At 45.2% G+C, this 14,959-nt stretch overlaps 1 protein-coding gene across 8 annotated transcripts in view; it reads right to left on the reverse strand.

Annotated features, from left to right (window-relative positions):
• Nucleotides 1-14,959, reverse strand: part of SIL1 (SIL1 nucleotide exchange factor) — a 234,737-nt gene that overhangs the window by 159,079 nt on the left and 60,699 nt on the right. For all 8 annotated transcript variants that reach the window (XM_061151417.1, XM_061151419.1, XM_061151415.1 and 5 more), the window contains one exon: nt 9,449-9,584. In XM_061151417.1, coding sequence (XP_061007400.1) covers nt 9,449-9,584 — 136 coding nt within the window. The remainder of the gene's footprint in view (nt 1-9,448; nt 9,585-14,959) is intronic.

Below are 14,959 nucleotides of genomic sequence, written 5' to 3' on the forward strand. Positions count from 1 at the left end.
GACATCAGTAAACATGTAAGAAGACTCAGCCTTCCTTTGATTTGCCTTTCTCTTATGTCTCCCCACTTTCCTTCAGCCCCTCAAAGGGCACCTCCCAACCCCATCACTTAGGTTCCTGTAAATCAAACATTGCATCTGGCTACCCTTATTACTGCCAGCTTTGTGCAAGAAAGAGCTCCTCTCCTTTGAAGTCAACCATTTTATATCTAACTCCAAGGTATCCTCAGCTAGCTATTTTGATCAAATATTGAAGGTTGAAATGCTAATGGTCTTTAGGGAACAATCCCTCCAGCCTCTCCATCTGCAATCTAGCCCAGTGGGAATCTAAAGCCAGCTAACAGCCCTCCAATCACACTGCACACAGGGCTACTTACTCCACTGTGTTTATGGAACATCTGGATCGACCCCTAAGATCTAACCTAGGAAACAAAGATGGAGCAGTTTGAATAATTCTTCATCCTCTTGAATAATTTCCCCTCTCAATGTCAACAGCCTCCAAAATTCACATTATTTTGTTCCCACAGAGACGGAAATAGCACTACTTTCAAGCAGTGATCCTACAGTTTCTACCTTCAGAAGAAAGAAAAAATTCCTGGGAAGGGCAATGGGACCTGACGCCCCTTCACTGGCCAAATACAGGCTCCAAGAGACCAAGAGAAGAGACAAACACTTCTTTACAGGAAGTGTTTTTTGGGTTTTTTTTTTTTTTTTTTTTTTTTACTGGAAGTCTCCCTTAAATAACATACACAAAGCACCAAGGACTAGGGGGTTCCCCCAAAGCACTGGTTTTCCTCCCTTCCCCATCAGCTAGACTAGAGGTCCTGGGTCCTATTCTGCCTCAGTCATTCTTGGCCATGAGATACTAAATAACTTTCTCATTCTCTGTCCAAAAGCCTGACTTGGCAAAACCAGGATGACAGAATGGAGATTAACAAGACGATGCTTATGCAATATTTATAGGGCTGCTTTCGGTAGGGGATGGGGGGTAGTGTTTTCCGCCCAGGCAAAAAAAAAAAACAAAACACATTCGACAAAAAGATCATATTGCTACTCATAAAAACTCATCACCTCTGCCCAGATAAACTAATTATGTACTGTCTGAGCCACCAAGGAAGCCCAATTATGGCCACAGGTAATCAAATCTGAAAACTTTTTAATTCAAAGGAATGATTCTGTCCTCTCAAACAACTGCATTATACAAACCATAAACACACTATTCTGAGAACTAAACAAATTAAAATACAAATCAATCTCTGTTTGTCTCAAATCAACATATTATAGGAAATAAGGCAAGATCAACAACCTCCTAGTCTATGAAAAGTAACAAAGCAAGACACAACATGGACAGAAACAAAACCAGCCTGATCAGAAAACAAGGAACACAAGGTTTACAGAGCCTGTACACAAGCTCTGCTTCATTCAGGTTATTTTCACGCGTGCCTAGAAAATCAGTAACCAGTGGGATACCACCCCAACTCTGACCTTGAGCACTTCCAACAGTCTTGATAATCCCTGTTTTAGAAGAGGGGAGGTTGGAGTAGGTTCAGAAAAGCTTCCACGAATGCTCTCCAGCTTGCCCCATAGGTCAGACAGACAAAGGTCTCTTTCTCATCATTCCCAAAGACAATCCAACAAACCTCCTTAATGATCTCCCCATCACTCCTCACACTCCAGCTATTCACTGTCCAGGGCTCACATTGCTCTAGAATGTGGCCAAACTCACTGGTCCCAGGCCACCAAAAAGTCTGGCTGTCAGATGTCAACTGGACCCTGATGCTTGGCAATGCTTAGTTCTGACCTCTTGACTGTCTAAACAGCTTCTTCACAGTGGTTCTTTCTTAACCTCTCCATTCCTTAAGCACCCAATCAAGCCCTTCTCATGCATCATCCAAGGTAAAAGGCTCACCCTTGTCTGGACTCAGATAATCAGACATCTATTGGAAGCTTCCTGAATCTCCCTCTATATCTCTCCCACTTTTCCTTGTTTTTGCCCAAGTTCATCACATTCATGAGGGCAAGACTTTCCATCTGCCACCTAAACAACTTTGTCTCATCAATGATCTGCTCTCTGGGATTTCAAATCTCTGTCAACAGTGCCTCCTTTCCCCTTTGCCTTCCAACATACACAAAAGTTCTCTCCATTCAGCTTCAGTGATGCTGCCTCTGGGAAGATGTTCCTTAAGGCCACACCTCTGTATTCTCATAGTGTTATTTTCCTGTCTGGGATCCTCCTACACCATAAGCCCAAGCAGGCAAACCTCTGTTTAATGCCCACCATGGTATCTCCAACATCAAGCACTGAACCTGGAACATTATAAGAGTTCAACAAATGTAACGAGAAATAAATTTTTTGGTATGGCTGTCTCTGAAGTTACTATTTTCATTCTCTTCTTCCTCTTATTTTCAAACCCCCAAACCCAGGAGTTTATATCACCCATCTTAATTTCCTCAACTCCCATTCACAGCACAGTCCTGAAGGGATTAAACTATACACTTATTTTCACATAGTCAGATCTACTGTATTTCAACTCTCTTTCCTCCCACCACCCCCTACCTGACAGAAGGGATGCAGCGCACCACTACCATCCCGTTTTTCTCCTACACATCCCTGCCTCTCCAACTAGACCAATATAGTCTCACATTTAGAGTGAGAGTTCATGTCATCCCCTCTTCATTCCTGCTCCCTACCTGCCCTCTTCTCGACCTAATCGAATATTATCTCAAGTTATCAATCAATTCCTACCTCCAGTACCGTGACAAAGCTAAGAATGGAAAAAGCTCTGGAAAAGGGTCTTTGATTTCAGCTCCAAGTTGGTCCTTGAGAGCTATTCCCAACCCTGGTTAATCTTAATCTTGGAGATGGCCTAGACAGTCTTAGCTAGTCAAGTGAGGTCAATATGAGAGAAAGAAGGCAAGTCGAGGCTACAGAGATTCTCTGAATTAAAATCAAGCCCTGGGTATAAGGGCTGAGACTAGTTTTGGCAACGAGTTTTCCACTATTCCTACTCCAGTCTAAGTCTTCTATTTCAGCCAGTTTTGGGGGTCCTCGATCTTTGAAAGCTGAGGCTGCGCAACTCTAAGCCTCAAAGAGATCAGGTAGATGGAGGAAAAAGAAGAGGAAAACGAGGGCCGAGGGTGAGCATTAAGCATACAAACGCTTGTTAAAAAATGGATATCCAACAGTTGCTCTTTATCACCCCCCAAGTCCATAGAATGTAAACTGGACCCTGGCCTGTCCCATTCATATTTCTGTACTTAAAGGCAAAGCCCAAGTAGAGATGCTCTGGGCATCTCTATAGCACAGTGCTCAGCCAGCTAGTCTCAAAGTGGCCTCCAGCCTTGGCAGTGGCTACCACGGAGGTCACAGGCCTTCCTGCCCTGGCCTCTACCTGCTTTGCCAGCAGGGTGTGCAATCTGGCTGCTACTGGAGCAGTGGTCAGCCACGCTGGAAGAAGTTCACATATGGGAAATGGTGTCTCTCTGAAATGAAGAGCTCTAAACTGTCCTTATGAAGCCTGGTGGGGACTGCATGTATTCTAGCCCACTATCATTTTCTCTCCCAGTACAGGGTATTTTGGAGCCTCTGACACTGCTCCTACAGGCCTCAAGAGACCTGGCATCCTGCTATGCCCTGAGCAGTAAAGGAGATGCTCACAGTGGAGACACTTAACAAAGGCTAGGGAGGTGGCAGTAATAGGGGAGGATGGATACGAGTATAGGTAGGGAAGGGATAAATGAAGTCCTCAAGGAAATCTCCTAAAGACTTGAAAAGTTTCAAAGTAGGAGAGGAAGGCACTGTGCAGAAGGAGGTAGCACCAAAGATAAGCTCTGTTAAACACGTCATCCTCAAATGTTGTTGCAGACAGCAACTTGTGTTCAAGAGAGGAGACACATTACCAAGACACCACACAAAAACCACGCAGTTTCCTCTACCCAGCCCTTGCTCTACATTTCCAGCACTGCTCTTGAGCCAGGGTGAAAGATCATCCAACAGAGGTCCCCTACTATAGCCCTCCCTCAGGCCATTAGCTCTTGGTGGCAGCCAAGAAGTCCCAACTGCCTCAGTCTCATGAGCCAGAGGAGCTGAGGTATGAACTGCTCTTAACCAGTACTCCTACTCTCACCCACTGCTCATGGACCTCGAGGTGTGTGTGTGCCTATGTGCAAATGACAGGGCACACACAGGTCATACTCTCGCGGACCATCCTGGGGAATGAAATAACCCATAAAGAAGATCCTCCTGACTAGGGGAGAAAGAGAGGGTTACCTGCTTCCCAATCACAGAGCTGGATAGGTGGCAGAAGGCACCAAAGCTTTGCCCCTTAGTCCTACCTCGATCGTAGCCTGTGGTTTTTTTTGTTTGTTTGTTTGTTTGTTTTTAAGTATCTGGTCTTTATCCATGGTTCCTAAAATGACTCCTGTGAGGGACCAGGGGTAGAATTAGATAACTTCCAAGATGGGGGCAGGTCACCAGAAAAATGAAGGCTTGATTAGACACTAGGAACTTTTAGCCCCACCTTCAGGGAGGGAAGCGGGGCTGGAGATTGAGTTCAATCTCCAATGGCCAATGACTTTATCAATCACATCTAAAAACAAAAACTCCATAAAAGCTCCTGGAGGGCTTTTGACAGCTTCTGATTGGTGAACCTCGGAAGTACTGAGAAGGCAGTATACTCAGAGAGGGCAGGAAAGCTCCACACCTTAGAGACCATACCTTCTATGTATCTCATACACCTGGCTACTCTGAGTTGTATCCTTTATAATAAACCAGTAAACATGAGTAAAATGTTTTCCTGAGTTCTGTGAGCTGTTCTAGTAAACTTGAGGAGGGAGTTTTGGGAATCTCCAATTTATAGCTGGTCAGTCACAAGGCCAGTGGTCTGGGACTTGTGACTAGCATCTCAATTAGAGGCAGTGGGACTGAGTCCTTTAACTGGGATCTGACACTAACTCCAGCTAGATAGATAGTGTCTAAATTGAATTACTGGATATGCAGTTGGAATCCGAGGACTGGAAGATCACACAGCCTCTTCTAAGCTGCAAGGGGCAGAAGACCTGAGAGAGGCAATCCCACAGTCACCCAGACCAGAGTCAGGTGCTCCTTCAGACAGATGTCCAGAGCCTGCAAGAAATCAGACTCCTCCCTTAAATGCTTGCAAGAGAGTAGTTGGTCTACCATAAAAGAGGTTTTTAAAATTCAATTCCCTCCTATCGCTCATGCAGATCTGAAATGATCTGACCAGATGGCTGGTGCTCTGTAATTCTTGGATTGCTCTCATCAGTTGTTGATGATTTAGATTTTTTTTTTATACCCCCTCACATTAATGTGTTCCTGCACAGGCTTCCTGCGTGCTCCCATCAAGTGGCTCTTTGTACTAATGACAATATTTCAGAGGCTCTCACACAGCATTTCAGATCCTGGAAGTCACCTCAGGTCAATAAGAAGCCCCAGGTCTAAGCTTCCATGAGTCCATATGGGACAAACGTACAGCAGTGGGTAACAGGCAGAAACAAGAGAGGACTTTGCTCAGACAGTCTCATCGCCTCCACTTTTCCTTCAGGTCCCAAGGAAAGGAAGGCAGCAGCAAAGGTATATTTTTAAAATGACAACTATAGCCATTTATTGAATATTTCCTACGTGCCAGGCCCTGTGTGAAACATTTTACATATGTTAATCTTGTTTCAGTCTCACACCATCTCTGTGAAGTAGGTATTTTCATCCCTGTTTTCAGATGAGGAAACTAAGATTCAGAGATTCTCATCAACCTGACAAGGCCACAGAGCTCAAAAAGAGAACTGAAAGTGCATTTGGAGGTTTAGCATCATAAAATTTGACTCAAAGCTCCACCAAAATCTCAGGGACAGAGAGAAGGCCCTGGGCCTGGCCTCCCCACACCCTCCTTTGTGCCCTCATTGAGCACCAGGCACTTTCTCCAGGACACTCAAAACATTGCAATGCTTTTTTCTCTCTGTATCCTCTATGAGACTATGAACTGCTGGAAGGCAGGGGTCATATCTCATTTGTTACCCAGAAAGACAGTATGGTACAGTGGTAGAGGTTAGGCTTAGAGCCAAACAAAGCTAGATCTGAATTCTGTCTCTGTCACTTGGTTGTTTGGCTAAGTCACTTCTCTTTGAGACTCAATTTTGTCTATAAAAATGAGGGTAGTTACAGAACCTACCCTCAAAAGATGCCTGGCACAGTGGATATTCAGTAAATGTGAGCTATTATCTGTCTCTGGCTACCAGTATAGTCCTTGGCACAAAGTAGGATCACAGAAAATGTCCAAGGAGCAGAAGGCCCACCATATCTGGCTTTGACCAGTTTTCTCTAATAACAAGTACACAGGCACTAAGCCTGGGGTTCATGGGTGCTCAGCCTTAGGACAAATTTCTGAGTTCCTTGCCCAAAACCCACAGGACCTGCCAGCAAACAGCTTTCCTCTGCTTGCTTGTGAACAGCTGATGCTGAATCCACACTCAAATGCTTGCTGTGCCTCCGTAAGGTATGACAGATCCCAAAATAAACTGAGAGAGAGAGAGAGAGAGACAGGAAAATCACTTCTAGGAACAAGTAACTCACAGCAAGGATGCTGACAGTAATAACAAGGCAGGGAGACTTCAGGGGAGTGACCTGCAGCTGCTCAGGGCAGGGTGGCTGGGGCCCAATTCCCACCTGGCCTGGTAGGAAGGTTCATGAAGTTACAGGTTGGTCCTCTGATATTCCAGGCTACAGCAGGCAGGATATCTGCCTTCATATGAGCCCAGACCGTGTAGCCCAGTAACTCCTCCTTGGAGACCAGAGGACAACACAGATGAGGTCCTACCTTCAGAGACAGGAGGTACTGAACTGAAGCCAATAACTGTCAACATAAACTAGCCATTTTGCCATTCTCTTAAAAGTCCCCCCAAAGATATTCCACCATCTTCTTATGTCATGTCCTAGCTCTTACGCGGGAAATGCTGTGCTAACCCATTCCGCTCCCTTACCAAAAATCATCCTGGAAGGAAAGAAGAACATTCCATGACCATGGAAGTCTTTCCCTGTCACCATAAGTTCCCTTCCCCATCTAAAGCCGGAGAGGACAGGAAGGTTACACACTCATGCATACTCACTGGCATCCAATTTCACAATCAAGTTTAAGGGGTGGCACAAACAGAGAATATACCATTTAAAATCAGAACTGCTGTGTACTGGGTTATGTCTTCATGTTAGAAATCCTCAGAATAGCCTCTGCAGGAGGCGGGCAGGACATTTCTCCCACATCACCAATTGGGGAACTGAGGGATTCAGTGACTTGCCCAAGATCCCCTAAGTAGCAAACTTAGGATCTGAATCCAGGACTGGCTCAATCTAAAGTCTGTGCTCTTTACCACTATTAATAAATTATACTACCTCCTCACTTATCTACTATTCCAGGACTAGTTACATCTCTTTTAACCATTCAGTAGCTGTGATGGAAGTTCCCAGGTAGCATTTAGAATATGGTGGATTAAATATACTGATTAAAGGCAAATGCCAGCTATCTATACAGGCCCCTGAGATGTCAATCTCCTACCAACAAACATACATATAAAAATCTTCTCAATGTACACACAGCACATCTTGAAGAGAGTCTTATCTGCCTCGACAGTACCTCTCAATCATTACACATCAAACCCTGAGGCCAAAACAAATCTCTCACCTTCCCTCCTCCCCTCACTGGTCCTGCTCTGGGGGGTGAGCGTAGGTGAAATGAAAACACTTTTGGAATATGGGGCAAGCACAACTGGAAGTAGACTTGCTTTGCCCTCAGAGCTGTGGGGCCTGAGTGTCTGTGCTCAAACACAAGTCACGAGCCTTTGGAGTGGCTTCAAGGAAACTTGGGGCAGAACAATTTATAAGGAGCCTTAAGAAACTAGAAGGCAGAGGATGATGTCAATGGGGCAACAAGTTAAATGTAAAAATTAGTACTCCACTCTAACTCTCCAAGAGACGCTTAGAGCACTCAGCCTGCCCTTGTCACACAGGCGCTGGCCCTCCCTCCCCAAGGATATAAAGAGAGGTTCTTTTGCTTAACCATTACCAGCAACCCCACTGCCCAGAGGATGGGCAAGGGCCCTGGGTCAGAACTTTCAGGCTTGATCTACAACGTGGACTGGGGCCTCAAAGGGTGCTACAGGAAAAGAGGGTAGGGGTAGGGACACTGACTTCCATGTGCTCCAGGCACTTGCCTGGTCAAAAGTGGTATAAGCACTTATAATCACATTAAATCAATGAACATAACCCACAGCCTCCACTTTCCACACCCTGAGAGTCCCTCTAGTTTTAGTCCTCAGAGACCAGGGGGCTCAGTTCTCAGGGAAGGTGGAGGAAAGCAGCCAGAAGTTGAATTTGCTGAGCCCAGTACCTCTGCCCCTAAAATCTGCCTCTACCCAACACTATTAGCACCTACTTGGTTTCCCTGGTGGTTCATCACTTTTCTGTGGCAGTAACTACCTGCACTCAAGCCCGACAGGGGTGATATTGCTATCAGAAAGTTGGCTGGCAGTGCAAATGTTGCCCCTGCCCAGCACAGCAGCAATGCAGCAGTGAGAACATAGTGATGAATATCAGCAAGGAGTTGATGAAACTATGCTCTAGCAGCTGCCAGGGCTTGTCGTCCCACTGCAACAGTGCAGAACACAAAGCCTATTCCTGAGAATTGGCCCAGTCAGGCTCCAGTCAAGGACAAGTGGGAGGAAGGTGAGTCCAGGCTGGGGTCAATGATGTTGGACAAGTTAGCTGAATGACATAGGTCAAGTCACCTACTCTCTCTGAGCCTCAATGTTTTCTCTGAAAATAAGACAATAATAGCTCTTACTATTGTGAAGACTGAACAAGCTTATGCACATGAAGCACCTAGCACAGTATCTGAATATGATAAACACCACAACTGCTGGCTTATTTATTATTTTAATCCCTGGGCCCAGGGCCATAAAAGGGTTTCAAAGTTGTCCCTTCTGAGGATGCTCTGTTCAAAAACCATGCCAGGATCAGCCCCTGTTTCTTGGCACAGGCTCCTTTAACAATAGAAAACTCCTACCCTGCACCAGTGCTCAGGACTCTCCCATGAACAATATTTCAGCAGCACTGAGCCGAGAAACAGAGCCCAAAATAGCATTTGCAGAGTGAGGCACATGTCACTGCCTCTCCTGTGCCTCAGAAGTACAAGGAAAGAAAGTTTTCAATCACGTGCTCAGAAAGCTCGGCCACCCACCACCTCCCTGCCTTCCAGGGCACTCAGATGCGGCAATCTCTGTTCTTCTGGAACATGAAGGTCCCTGAGTCCTGCAGCAGCAGCCACCACTACTCCCCTCCGAGGAAGCCAGAGAGGGGCTGCTCTTTCAAAACAGCCCTAAGTGGACAAAGAACATGCACATTTTGAATTTCAAGTGTGTTTCCTGGAGACAGGGCTGGGCTTGGTACCTGGACGAAGTGCCTGCCACTCATGGGTCGGGTGAAACACCTCCAAAATCTTGGGTTCCAGTTCCTCCTCTGCTACGGTTTCCTTTCTCTCTGTTTCTTTGGCGCTGCTCTTCTCTGGGTTGGTCAGTGCAAATTCCTTCAGAGAAAGGAAAACAGGGCATGAACCACCACAGCTGGGTAGCAAGCAAGCAGAAAGAAAATGGCCTGGGGGAGTACACGCTCCTCCTCCTTGCGTTTCCTGCCCTCCCTAGCCATGTTTGGCCCTTTCATAAGACAAGTCTCAGAACCAGTACAGCTGAGGTGATATGATTAAATTAACACAGCATGTGCTGTGTGTATATGGCACTTTTGTATATGCACTGTTTAAAAAGTCCAGAAGGTTCCACACTATCGTGAGGGGTTTAAGGGAACATACTGGGGAGAGGGGTTGACAAAATGAGACAACAGGAGACTTTCTACTTGATAAGCTCCTATACTGTTGGATGTTTAAAATTCCTATTGCTCTTAAAATTAAAACTAAAGATATTTATAAAAGAAAAAGCATACAACTGAATAGAACAGTAAGGCCTCAAATGGTCAACTCAGATGTACAAAAGCTGGTAGCTAAAGCCCAATTAATTCCTAAGCCACCCAGCAGGGAAGACTAAGGGCCTGGGTACCTTAATTCCCCAGGGTACCTATGGGGCATACATGACCTCTTGGGACATTCCAATCCATGGAGGGAGGGGTGCAAGTGGGAAGGCACAAGTCCAGCTGGGCTAAAGGAGGAAGATGCCCAGGTTGGAAACCTCTTCCTAAAACCTGTTTCCTTCCACCCCAGGGAGAATATGGAGGATTAATGAGATGGTGTCTGTTGAGCACTTTGAGCTCAGGAGAGAAAGATGTAATATAAATACAAAGTATTATTCATCTTATTCCTTCCCAGCCTCCCATCCTTCCTGTCCCATTTTTAAACCTGTTTGTGTATAAAAAAGCAGTAAGGCCTCAGGAAACTGGAACCAGAGGGTTCCAGAGCTCTGAGAAATTACATCTGGGAGGGCAAAGAAGAACCCACATTAGCACACTGGAAGATTATTTCAGCATTCCCACCTCCCCTGCCATCACTTTTTCCCCACCTCCCAATTCTTCCCCTAGGAGTATTTTTCATGGATTCCTCCTATGAACTCAAACTTGGGCTAGGTACTTTATGTAGATCTCATTTTGGTCTCCCAAGCAACTTTAATCCTACATGGGAGGTAACAATGCCATCTCTTTCAAGCAGTACCCCAGGTCCAGATAGGAACCTCCCTGGGTCCCTTAGGTCCTGATCTTTAACTAGCTGACAGAGGAAAGATTAAGGGGTTAAGCTGTTGATGATGACAATATGTAAAGCCCCTCCAAGGATTTTTACATTTTAACAAGAAATAAAAACATGAGATTCAGATGGAAGAATTTCAGATCTTCTGAAGGACCAGTAAGGAAAATTAGCTTGGACAAGATCAGTTCAGTTCAGTCACTCAGTTGTTTCCGACTCTTTGCGACCCCATGAACCGCAGCACGCCAGGCCTCCCTGTCCATCACCAACTCTCGGAATTTACCCAAACCCATGTCCATTGAGTCGGTGATGCCATCCAACCATCTCATCCTCTGTCGTCCCCTTCTCCTCCTGCCCTCAATCTTTCCCAGCATCAGGGTCTTTTCAAATGAGTCAGCTTGGACAAGAAGAGGTCCTTAAATCATGTTACAAGTAACAAGATGCACGGATGATAGAATTGTGGTTTAAAACTGAAACTCTCCTTCAGGTAACCCAAAGTTCAATTCCAAGTTGCTTTTGACTCCAGGAAAAGTTCCTTAACTTTTAAGCTTCAGTTTCTACATTTATAAAGAGGAAATAACATCTCATTCATATGTTAGAAGAAGTATCACCCTGTAAACCACTAGCCCTGGTTACACAGTAGCCATTACACCTATTACTCATAAAGGGGAGTCATGTAGGGGCAAGTCAGATGAGTCTGTGCTGTGACATCCAGCAGGGACTACACAAAATGGCTTCACTCAGGCAGGTCAGGTTTGGGTTGTGGTCACCTGTGCAACCTAGTCCCTCAAACTCCTCCTACCCTTTGAACTTGCAGTCTGCACAAATCTGAGCTCAAAAGAAAAACTAGCAACAGAAGAATAGGTGTGTGTGAGACTAATGAGAAGACTGGCAGGAGGCTCCCTACATTCTGACATCACACTTCCAACAGCTGAGTTTCCTGAGGGCAGGCACTGTGTCAGTCTTTTTCACCACTGTATATACCCCTTGCCCAGCCCAAGGCTTAGTTTGTAATCATACAACAAAGGAATGAAAGAAGTGCTTCCTCCTACAGGCAGATGTATCTTTTGGAGACAAGCCCAAAGAGTTTGCTGGCAGCCAGGAACTAGCTCCAAACTCCAGAACAAAGACCACCTTGTCCACTAAGTACCTGGAGCCTATATACTCCAGGGCCCAGCCATGCTGGTCAGTCTCTGTCAAAAGTGCCGTACACTAGACCACAGGGCTAGAAGACCATTAATAATATTTACCTCTGAAGTATGTGGATTAAATGCCTCCAGAAGCCAGGCAGGGACAGATATAAATGTGCTGTGTGCCCAGTGTAAAAACAACTAGGAGTAGTGGAACTGTGAAAACTGGAGTCCTCCTGTCTTGACCAAGAAACATAGCTATTATTCAGTTGCCACTGCCGTGAAGGCATTCAACTCAGTAAGAAACAGAAATCCAAATTTTTCTGTGATATTTCTTACTTTTAGAACACAAAGAGGGTCAAACTAAACATCTCTAAGCTTTACATTACAACTCTTGCTTTAGTGTATCTATTAGCCAGGTTAACTCCTAGCAGGTATAACTGTAATCAACTAACCAAATCCTCAACATCAAGAGAAGAAGAAAGAAAGAGGCAAGGGTAATGGTGATGATGAAAATATGACCCTTCAAAATCCAGGCAAGGCTAGCGTTCACTTCGGTGAGTAGAGGCTAAGAAAGCCCTTTTCCCTAGATCTTTAACGAGACTAACAGAGTAGATTCAAGAAGAAGGATTACAACAAGATATGAACCACTGAGACACATACTTGAAGCCTCAGGAAAGGCCCTTTTCCCAACAATCCCATCACTGCTCAAAATATTTTTTTAAGTTTCCTCTTGGTATCATCTTTGAACCATATTTTAAGCTACACACGCACACACACACTCTGTCTCACAATCTGCCATTATTTTACAGTTCACCTGTTTTTAGTAGAAGTGACATAAATTTGGTGCTCATCTGTCTGATCAACTCATTCTGATCACCAAATCTGGCTCTAAGTGACTTCAGCAAGCACTGAGGGAGGCTTGGTCACACAAACATGCTACAAGCTAGACAGTCACCTCGAAGGTGGAATTCCAGAAAAGATTTTCAGGAAAAGCAGCATCACGGAGATGGAGTTGTAAGGAAAACAGCAGCTACCATTTATGAAACCCCTACCCATATGCCCGGCACTGGTCTAAAGTGCCTTCCATGCTGCACAACTCCTCCAAGTTTCACCTATGAAACACACACTTTTAATCCCATTTTACAAACACAGGATCTGTGCAAAACCACACTGCAGAGAGAAGAGCAGAGATTTAAGTCCAGGACTGCCTGAATCCTGACTCACTTCTATGTTTCTGTTCTTAGTCAAGTGTTCTATCGGTTGTGCCTTGGATGCTAAGGGAAGCAAGCCTGTGGGGGTGGGGGGTGGGGTGGATGAGATCACCCCAGCACATTTACCAGCACAGCCCCTACCCTTTATTGGACAAGGTGAGAAACACAGTTGCAGAGAAAGGGATGACCCTCCCTCTGCTCCAGCAGGGTCCAAAACAAGAGACAAAGACCGAGAGGTGAGGGAGGCCAGCCAGCCCGTGGTCAGCTCTGAAGTAACTCTCATGCTCTGGTGCCCTCTCAGTTGGCTTTTCAGGGCTCCTTTCAATGCTGAATTCTCTCTTCTCTCTGCCATCAATACTGTAAATACCAATTTCCTCTGAAATGGCAAGAAATCCCAGCTAAGGTGTTAACTGACAACAGCTTACCATGATACGCTTCCTTACACTTGCAACTGAATAAGAGATTCTTAAAGACCAAAGCCTTCAAGATCCAAGAGAATAAATGAACCTCTCAGGGTAGGTGGATTGCTGTTGTGACAGAGACAGACTGAGGGGGCAACATTTTCGGATAGGAGCCTGGCTGACAGAGCCATAAATTAAACAATGGAAGCAGCCACCCCATACTAAAAAATAACAGCTGACATTTATTGACCATCCATTAGCCATACAGTGCCAGTCTCAATTCTAGATGCTTTATATATATAATCACATTTAATCTACACTAAAATTTAAGAGGGAGGTGCCTGTTTTAACAACCCTGTTTTACACATGAGGAAACAAAACTCAGAAATGGTCAAACTGCCAAAGTGGGAGGCAAAAGAGAACTTACTAAGGCTCTGTGCTCCTTTATACTGGGTTCCACTATCCCACTCATCTTCTACCATCTCTTGAAGGTGAGTATACCACACAATACATCCCTTTAGCATTCACACTGCTCCTCAGAAGTGCCGCCCCAGAGAGGCGCCACAACAGAAGACAGGAAGGGAGGATGGCTCCAGATCGTATCCTGATACACACAGCCAACCTCTGCTGGGTGGCCATTAACCTGTAACAAATGCCCTTGGGGAGAACAATTCCAGGTCACCAGGAGCATTTGTCTGGACTCCAGGCTCTGAACAAAGGATCATGACCACTCCCATCTTCCCCACCACCCATTTTCACTGTTGTGAAGGTGGCTGGCTGCATAATTTGGATTTTAAATGCCATCAGGGCAGCAATTTTTATGGTATGGGAGAAAAGATGCTTCAATTCCTACTTGTACTTAGCACATGATGAAAGATTATGACAAATGGATACAGCTTAGGAATAGACATAAGGATAAAAGCAGCTTCTGCTGATGGAAGTCAGTATTAACAATTTTCTGAGACTAGGTTCAATAGAGCTAATATAAATGGGCCAGAATAATTATGGCTCTGAAAGCTCATCTATTTGGTTGAACTATTATCCAAAAGGGACTTACTAACACATGGTCCTTAAGTAAATTCATCAGCATGCTTTTGTTAATTGTGCATCTGCTAAAGCTCATGACGGGGAGTACCCAGATCCTCAAGAGCTGCAGGCTAAAGGGGACACAGCCCTAATCCCTCAGGAAACTTGGGTGCTTATCTGGGCCAGCTAAGTTAGAGCCAGCCCCAGCCTCATGCTGTGGCCAGTTCCACCCTCTGGAGCCAATGAGATTCCAGTCTTACTGTCCTTGAAGAGGAGACCAGAAAAATGACAGCAACAAGATCTTAGTCAAAGAACATTAAAAGCTCAAAAGGATTCGTGACTCCTAACTGTACATTCTCTCCTGCTCCACAAAGTAGGGAGAAAGGCAGAGAGAAAACAAATGACTTCAGAGGGAAGGTGGAAGTTTGCCATGAGCCAGAGGTGAA

The sequence above is a fragment of the Dama dama genome, chromosome 9, assembly GCF_033118175.1.
Source record: "Dama dama isolate Ldn47 chromosome 9, ASM3311817v1, whole genome shotgun sequence".
Lineage (NCBI taxonomy): Eukaryota > Metazoa > Chordata > Mammalia > Artiodactyla > Cervidae > Dama > Dama dama.